The sequence below is a fragment of the Curcuma longa genome, chromosome 12, assembly GCF_044706935.1.
Source record: "Curcuma longa cultivar G26 ecotype Majalengka, Jawa Barat chromosome 12, ITB_CL_G26_1.1, whole genome shotgun sequence".
Classification (NCBI taxonomy): Eukaryota; Viridiplantae; Streptophyta; class Magnoliopsida; order Zingiberales; family Zingiberaceae; genus Curcuma; species Curcuma longa.
This window is the reverse complement of record NC_133872.1, coordinates 4,271,444-4,280,591: the sequence shown is the minus strand read 5'-3', so window position 1 is coordinate 4,280,591 and position 9,148 is coordinate 4,271,444. Positions and strand designations below refer to the sequence as shown.

Genomic DNA, 9,148 nt, shown 5'->3' with positions numbered 1-9,148 from the left:
CTTGTTTCTTCATTGCTTCTTCCGAACAAGATTATTGGACGACAATGACTGAACTTTGAAATAATATATGAAGAAAAGGATAACCTATTTCACTTTTTGTTTAGTGATCTTTGCTTCCTGCACAAAATAGCTATTCATTTTGGACCAAATTCGTATCAACTTTGGATTTTACATTCTATTGCAGTTCAGAAATGGTGTTTGATCAGGTTCACTCTATCAAACATAAATTCAGAATCCAATAATATTGTCATTATTTTTTCACTCTATCGAATGAAGTAAACTACTTGTTGTGGCTCCTGACCACAATAAGCTCCTTAGCAAAATTCAATTACTTTGACAAAACTGTCAACCAGGTGAAAACTCTTAAAATATACCATATCTCTCATGAAGATGTTGATATGCCTTGTTTATTCTTCTTGGGGGCTGGAGAGGCAGTATGACAATCAACATGTAAGCCACTAGTAGTATTAGTATCATCGCTTTTATAGCTCACACATGCAACATCCAGCACCCCAATTGGACTCTTTGGCACATTAGTAACTGATGGACTGATATTATTGCATGCCCCATTCTTCATCAGGGGGGTCATCCCTTGAATCACTTCACAACATCTTAATACTCTTTCCTGAATCAATTGAACAGACCATTTATGTATTTTGAGATAAACAACATTATTATATGAAGTGTTGCAACATAATCTCACCTTATTTACAAGTATGCAACGAGCTAAAGTATTATCGGTGTCTAGAATTCGGGAACCTCTCAGGCTCGACAGTGCCACTGCTGCAGCAATTTCAGAAGGCCTGAACTCTAGGAAATTGACATCTACAATTAACACATAGACAAGATCATGTTGGTCTTTCTATCAACTATAAATGTCTCAATTTAAAGGATTTCATGTCACTATGAGTTACTAACCCCTAACAGTACCCAAAATGAGACCCATAGAGGAAGAAAGTAGTAACCTATCTGGTGAATTCCTATCATTGAATTCACACAGAAAGTAATCAATGAATGAAAATGGTGTCACGACATGCATTCTCCAATTGAGGGTATTAAGCACTAGAAGCTCCATTCTTTGTATATTCCTGGCTTCAAATCTATATTTTGACTCATCTACCTGTTTATGGACAGATAAAGTTGTGATAAGTAACAAATCGTACGTCTTTAAAGTTTTCTAGTTAATCTACAACTTAGTTTTTTTCCTGAACCTGTAAGTCCAGAGATGAAGGCACTTCCTTTTCCTCCATCTTGGCAGCAAGAGATAAGCACGCAACTGATACCAATTGTGTCATCCAAGTTGTATCTTTCTGAAAGCCCACTTACTGTTTGGTTAACATTGCCACAAACATCACTTCAAGGAAACATGCAATCCAAGTAACTTCACTTACCAGGAAGTCATGCGAGGAGAAGAATCGGTCCAAGTAATTTACAGATAAATAGGCACTTACATGTCCAAAATTGTAGTGCGCATGAACCTGTTCCATTAAGAAACAAATTTTCATTGGTCAAAGCGACATGGAATGTTGTCATCCATTGAAGATAAATTTCAAAGAAGGATAAAATCCAAGGTTGAATCCACAGAAAAATAGACCCAAAGAACTAGGAGTGAAGAAAATCTTTTGACATCAGAAAAGGCATACGATCAGATTTCACATCAATCCAATCATAAACTTCTTGACCCACCTTGAGAATCCAGTCAATGGAATTGCTTCTGATAGTTAGGCCTAGTTTCCCTCTCAGCAACTTCTCGGCGTAGTCTTTCGGTTGGAGATGATGGGACTCCCTCTCGATCAGTGAGGCAATGTGTTCTTCCGACTGCAAAGTGAAGTCGTCCAACTGATCATTGTAAAAATCGCACCTTTGACGGGGAGATCGGCAAAGGCCGCGCCTTTCTGTTTCTCCACGAATGTCCTGCTCTTCCTCGCTAAGCCCCAGGATGCAATTGGTGCCCTCCGGGCAGCGAAGGAGAGAGGGAGCATAGTCGAAGCTAACGCCCATAGAAGTGGATAAAAAATTGAATCTTGCCTTTGTTGCGCTTAAAAATGGGATCTTTAGAGATTGAAACTGCGAAGGGCAGAGGAAGAAGATAGAAGCACGGAGGAGGCGGAGGAATGGACGCCCCTGAATCAAAAGAAGGAGGTGAGGAAAAGAAGATTGAGAGAATCCATTGTTGAGGTTTATATAGGGGACTAGGGGAGTGGTTTTGGCTTGGAGCTTTTCTTTATCCTTGAAAAAATGATGGTATAATGTAGATTGGCTTAAAAGAAAAAATGATAATCCCATTAGCCACATCTCTGGGGGTGGTCAGTCCGATCCCACGGAAGTTTTTCACCGACTATCAAGGTAAATCAGGAAGCGCAAACGACGGCCAATCCAGATGCTCAGCATCCTTTGATTACAACCCGGATGTCCTACTGTTGCACCATTGCTCCGGGGACAGATTAGCTTAAAAGAAATGTACAAGGTTCAGTGAAAAATTGGAAGTCAAATTGTTCTATTTGATAATATAAACTATTGTGGATTTGCTTGATGAGATTTTAGGGTTTTTAAATGTATATATATATACCTATATATGGCATTTTACTAAATCGAGCAATTAAATATTTTATAATATCTGAATCGATCAAGAGATATTTATCAAAGAGCGTGATTCGCACTACTAAGATTCTTAAAATACTTTTTTATTCATATTGTTATCTTCTTAAATTGTTCTCAATCTTAATCGCATATCACTCGATAATAAAAGTCTCTCTTCTTAAATTATTTCCACTCTTAATCTTATATCACTTGATTAAAATAACAAACTTCTTTCAAATAAGATAAAAAGATGAAGTACCATTAAAATATTATCATAAAAAATCTTTGTTAGTCATTTTTTATCGCATCTCCACTAGTCTCTTGAAATTTTTTATTCTCTTTATTTATTATTTTTAGAATCTTTTTTACCATTAAATTAATTTACCTAAGCTTAGATTTAATTAATCTCAATGATCATTGGTCAAATATAACCTCCCATTTAACAAGAGTGATAAGTCTTTTGTTAGTTATTCTTTTATTTTCACAAGACTAGTATACTTAATGCAAGTGTATATGCAACCTTTTAAAACACCAAACTATAAGCATCAAAGTATATGGAATGTAAGAGACAAGTAATAGTTTCAAGTAAAGAATAATGGCAATTTTCTAAGAAATCCTTGTAACTGAACAGAAGATGTTGAGAAGACAATCCCTGCTTGGTCTAAAAAATTTGCATAAGCTTATGGAGTGTAAGTTGAGTAAAGTAGGGGTCTATACTAGGAACCTAAAAGTTATTTAGGATAGGCTCTTCTTAGATTTTTAATGTGATCTATATTCATTGTAATAAATCTTTGTATCTAACTCGTGGAAACTGATTGACTCAATTGAGAGAACGACCTCTTTTGGTATATCGGAGGCCTTTTTTCTTATGACCCTTTAAGCTCCTCCTCTGGCCACCCATAGCTAATGAGGTCTCCCTATGCATCTCTGTTCATGCTAAAAGCACACTTCTACATTAGATTGCTATCATGTCTATTTAGAAATATGTTAAATCCAATGTGCCCTTGTCGTTGATAATAATAGTTGCCTTGGAAGTTGATGGCTTCATCTCAAGTAGTCTATGAGTGGACTAGGAGGTGAATTCTTACTAGTCAGTCCAGAGAGGTAGTCATACAATAAGGTTCTCAGATAAGGGATTCAAGAGATTTCGAGCTTCAACACTTCCCTTACATGAGTTCATTGCAAAACCTCCAACCTAGCACACCAATATGTTAAGGTTGGTATTAATAAATGTCAAGGGCCTTCTAAGAAATAAGTTGGGACATACCTTTTTGAGGTCTAGGGTGATGGGTGTTAGAAGAATACATCTTAGTATAGAAGCAAGACCAAAAGTGAGTACTTCACTATTTTAGTTGGATGAAGCCCGTAAAAAATCCTTCTTTCTTACAAATTTCAAGGCTCTATTTATAGGTCTTAATATCGACACTCATGTGGAGCAAATATTTCTTATTCCTAAATTAACAATAATTTCAAAAAAGAGACATGTGTCGGGATCAAGGACGGCCCCCTTCTAATTTTTTAATTCAAGAAATATAGAGGTATAGAAATGAGGACGATATTAACAAATTTTTTTTTATCTTCTAATGTGATTTTCTTGGTTCCATCCCTACTCGAGATCAAATAGAAATAAAATTTGAGATATGTGTGTGAGACAAAAAGGAGGCACCATGTTTCAAAATGTAAATTTATGATTTGCCATAATATCATCATCTAAAAATGGTTAATATATTAACTCATATAATTAATTCATGTGATGAAGAAGGAATAGAATAATTACTTTTAAGAAATTGAATTGAGAAAAGGTATGAAATTATATGTGACCTCCTTTTTGTTAGTCCTCCCACACATCAAAACTAATCTCCAACTCAGATACTTAGAAGCCTTGTGCTGTGATGATGACATTGATAACATAAAAGATATGAATGAAATTAATAAAGAAATCATTTTAGATTATGGATGGAAATTTCTTATTCGTAAAATTCTTCTATTACTTGCATTTGTAAGATCTTTAATTCAGTCTACTTTCATGATTAATCACACTAATATATATTTTTTAAATATATAAAATAATTTTGAGATGACAATTTGGATAACGACGTATTTCTTCTGTGTAATTCTAAATGTTTTTTCTATTGTGGTCATCAATTTTAAATTACGTGTTAAAATTCTCCTTGTATATGATCCCGTTGATTTATTTCTTTTAAATAAAATATTACTTGCATTTGACATTCCAGCAGATGATAAATGTGACGTGGCAGATCTCTAGCCAGAATTATATTCCACGTGTTTTCATTCTAGATTTTTAATTTATTAGTTTGTGTCAAAAAGTTATTATTATTTATTTATTGATGTCACGACAAAAGCCAATGTGACTTGTTTTTTCTGGCCTGACAATAAAATATTCCCATGCTATTAAATGTGACAACTTTTCTAACTTTTGACTACAAAATATTCTCATATCATATTAAATTTAAATTATTTTTGGTTAGGACGAAAATAATAAGATTAAATTTATAAATTAAATAATTATTGATCAAATTAACACTTGTGGATTTTACAGGTGGAAATCAAGTTCAAGTGTTACCTTTTTGCTTTACACTTGTTAATTTTTTTTAATAATACAGGTGTCTACATTGAGTTTCACCAAAGGTAGTTTGTAGGATCGTGATCGATTTAGAGTAGATCAGATTGTAGAAGATCCTATTAAAAAATTTTAAATTTAATTTAGTATTTAATAGAAAGATTAAATTGTCAATAAAGATTAAATCAATTTAATATTTAATTAAAATTTCTTTTAAAATAAAATAAAATAATAATAATATAAATGATAATAATAGATTGATAATATATATAATAAATAAATATAATTTATTTATAATTTTTAAAATTTAAAATAAATTTATATATATTTTACTGAGATAATTTAATTTAAACTATCTCGTTAGAAGTTACACTAAAAAAAACATTGATTTTGGGATGAATTTTAAAAAAAAATTTTGTCGTAAAATATTCTGCGACGAATTCTTTTTCGTTGCTATAAAGTCGTTGCCAAACTTGGCGATAAAATTTCATGTTTCGTTGCAGATATTTGCGACGAAAACTAAAATTCGTCCCCAAATTCGTCGTAGATTTACGACGAAAATCAAATTCGTCGCAAATTTGCGACGAAAATATTTTCGTTGCAAATCTGCGATGAAAATGATTCGTCGCGGATTTGCGACGAAAATAAAATTCGTCGCAAATCTGCGACGAATTTGATATTCGTTGCTAAAATCTGCGACGAATTTGATATTCGTCGCAAAAATCTGCGACAAATTAGATATTCGTCGTAAATCTACGATGAATTTGGGGATAAATTTTGGGACGAAATAATTTTCGTCGCAGAATTCGTCGTAAAATTAAACCCCTTTATTTGTTGATTATCCTATAGATTTGCGACGAAAATATTTTCATCGCAGATTTGCGACGAATTAGATATTCGTCGTAGATTTGTGACGAAAATCAAATTCGTCACAAATCTGCGATGAATTTGGGGACGAAATCATTTTCGTCGCAGAATTCGTTGCAGATTTGCGACGAATCCAGTTTTCGTCGCAAATCTGCGACGAATTTAGGGACGAATTTAGGAACGAAATCATTTTCGTCACAGAATTCGTCGCAAAATCAATTTTTTTCTTTCCTACCCCTTTATTTGTTGATTATCCCATAGATACAATACACGATCCAATCAGATCGAATCAAATTTTACAAATAACATATACACATATTAATATCAATCCACATCCACATACACATATCAATTCACACAAATTGAAATCACAAACATCCACATCCATATATATCGGTAATCCATACTCTACAAATTAATATACATATCAATCCACATCCACATACATATATCAATTCACACAAATTGAAATCACAAACATCCATATCCATATATATCAATCCACACTCTACAAATATACATATCAATCCATATCATGATCAAAAACATTAATATCACTCCAGAACAACATCAATATCAACAGGTAGCATTTTGATCTGGATCAGAGTAATAGGAACTCCTCTGGTGTCGGAGGATGAAGGTAAAGGCACAAAAGTTTCAATTAAAGCTCTTGTCTGAGAATGGTCAAGCAGCTCAAACCAGAAGTGTTGAGGTGTATAGTAGTTATCCTTGATAATCCCCATGAATTGGTTCTCTGTGAGGGGTGCCAATATATTCTGATGCATCCGTAAAATCAAATCTGACTCCAATTTCTTTAAGTTCTTCTGTGTATTCTGTTATCTTTTCACTATAAACTCTTTCTGAATTAATGGTATGTCAGGCAATTTCTTTAAGTTCTTCTTTCGAATCCTGGCGAAGTCAGGCAATACCCTCCTACATAATGACCAATTGCAGTTTCTCGATTTACCTCCTTACAGATGATCGTGGGACCGACCGTGTTGGGCCGTTAAGGTGGTGGATTCCACCTTTTGTAGAAGAAAAGAGAACTTTAAAATCTGTAACAGTTCCTATAAAATTATCAGCGTGGCCAAATACTCCCTGTTCAGTATAAAATATTTGGGTTTAGGGTTTTAGGGTTTTAGGGGTTTAGGGGGTTAGGGGTTTAGGGGTTAGGGGTAGGGTTTAGGGGGCTAGGGGTTTGTGTTTAGGGTTTAGGGTTTAGGGGTTTAGGGTTTTGTGTTTAGGGTTTAGGGTTTAGGGTTTTGTGTTTAGGGTTTAAGATTTAGGAGTTTAGGGTTTAGTTTTTTAAGGGTTTAGAGTTTACGATTTATGATTTGATGGTTTTAGAATTTATGGTTAGTATAATAAATTCATAAAAAATTAGAATAATAAATAATAACATTAAAATAAATACAATTATAAATAAAAATTAAATAAATTTCTAAAACAACTATACTTATAAATATACCTCAAACCAGTATCTCTCCAATTTGTTTCGTCCACGTAAATTATAAATCTGCACAAACAATATTAAAAAATTAATCAACAAATTATTTATTTCAATATTGTTAAGCAACAATTAAAAAATATGTATTAATTAATTATCAATTAATCAATAATTAAGCAAAAATCAGAAAAACCACTATTTGAGACCCAAAAAATATCTGTTAACTTTGCATAGTATACCACCATTAACGATGGCTTCGGACTCTTCTTCACCATACTCATCAAACCATGGATATCTTCAACTGAGCGGAATGCTTCCTGTAAAAATAGGCAATAAAAAAGAACAAAGAACTCAATTTTTAATGTTGTCGTTGCTCTCTCCGTCCCTCACACAGAGCCGGCTTTAGGCATAGGCCACTAAGGCCTATGCCTAGGGCCCCAATTTTTTTGGAGCCCATTTTTTAAAAATATTAATATATATATATATATTTATATATTTTGAGAGAATAAAAAATTATTAAAATATTTTTATTGGATTTTAGAGAGATTTGACATGATCATTAGATTTTGTAGAGATTTGGCATGGTCATTGGATTTCATAAAGATTTTGACATGATTCCAATATATTTAATATTTCTCAATTCTCAAAACTCTAATTTACTAATTTCTTTATATTCCTCTCCTTCCTTCCTTATTAACCTAATAACGTATTTTGCCCAACTACAAATATGCATTTTAGGGTTTAGGGTTTAGGGAATGATCGGAATTAAGATCTTTTGTTACAGATTTTTCGGTGATCTTAAAACCTAAAGGTATCGCCTTTCTCATTTCCCTATCAAATCTTTTTTTATGCTTCTGTTAATTTCTTATTTTCTTATCAATGATTCCTGTTGTAAACTTATAATCTTATCCGTTCACATTAGAAACTTATGATTTATCTTCATATTTCATCTTTATTCTCAAAATTTTAAAATTTTTTTATTCTGAATAATAAATCCAGAATTAAAAACAGCACTTGAAGTATTAAATCTAATAAAAAAATTAAATTCTTTTCCTAATGCATGAATAGCTTATAGAATATTACTTACTATACCTGTTATTGTAGCTTCAACGAAAAGAAGTTTTTCAAAATTAAAATTAATAAAGTCTTATTTACGTTTAACTATGTCTCAATAAAGATTAAATAATTTAGCAATGTTATCAATTGAAAAAAATTTATTATTAAAACTTGAATATAAAAATTTAATTAATAATTTTGCATCTCAAAAAACTAAAAAATTTAATTTTATATAAAAAATTTATTTTTAAAATTAATACAGTAAATTATCCACTTGATAAATTGCAGGTCAACTCCTAGAACCCCCAGAAATATGTCCTCGTATAATACGAAAGTCCTATAACCGCTCAAGGTCCTGTAAGAAAATAATACATCCCTAAATGCAAAGTCATATCACCAAGAAAATCCTAATCAATTTTAGAGTCAGTTTAATTCCATTTAGGGATAGACCAATCTAACCGTTGGATTGTGATTATCAGGATTTAATCAAACCATCAATTAGTTGTATTAATAGTTTAATACAACTAATTTCGTATTCAATCAAATCCAGGATAACCCATATTAGGTTCATAAATCCATTCTAACCTAGTAGGATTATAATTCGAATCCATGCTAGG

The 9,148-nt window shown here is 32.3% G+C and overlaps 1 protein-coding gene across 1 annotated transcript; it reads right to left on the bottom strand.

Moving 5' to 3' along the window:
- Positions 1-359: 359 nt before the first annotated feature.
- Positions 360-2,043, bottom strand: LOC141843283 (cyclin-D3-1-like). The gene is made up of 6 exons (XM_074731345.1): positions 1,687-2,043; positions 1,392-1,478; positions 1,212-1,310; positions 919-1,120; positions 704-825; positions 360-625 (listed from the first exon to the last, which is right to left on the bottom strand). The coding sequence occupies exons 1-6, from the start codon at positions 1,999-2,001 to the stop codon at positions 383-385; spliced, it is 1,068 nt and encodes a 355-aa protein (XP_074587446.1). The 5' UTR covers positions 2,002-2,043; the 3' UTR covers positions 360-382.
- Positions 2,044-9,148: the final 7,105 nt, after the last annotated feature.

Coding starts and splice junctions, on each gene's coding strand:
- LOC141843283 (XM_074731345.1), bottom strand. CDS start 2,001: ATGGGCGTTAGCTTCGACTATGCTCCCTCTCTCCTTCGCTGCCCGGAG. Junction 1,479..1,686: donor CCATTGACTGGATTCTCAAG/GTGGGTCAAGAA, acceptor TTAATGGAACAG/GTTCATGCGCACTACAATTT. Junction 826..918: donor CATTTTGGGTACTGTTAGGG/GTTAGTAACTCA, acceptor TGTTAATTGTAG/ATGTCAATTTCCTAGAGTTC.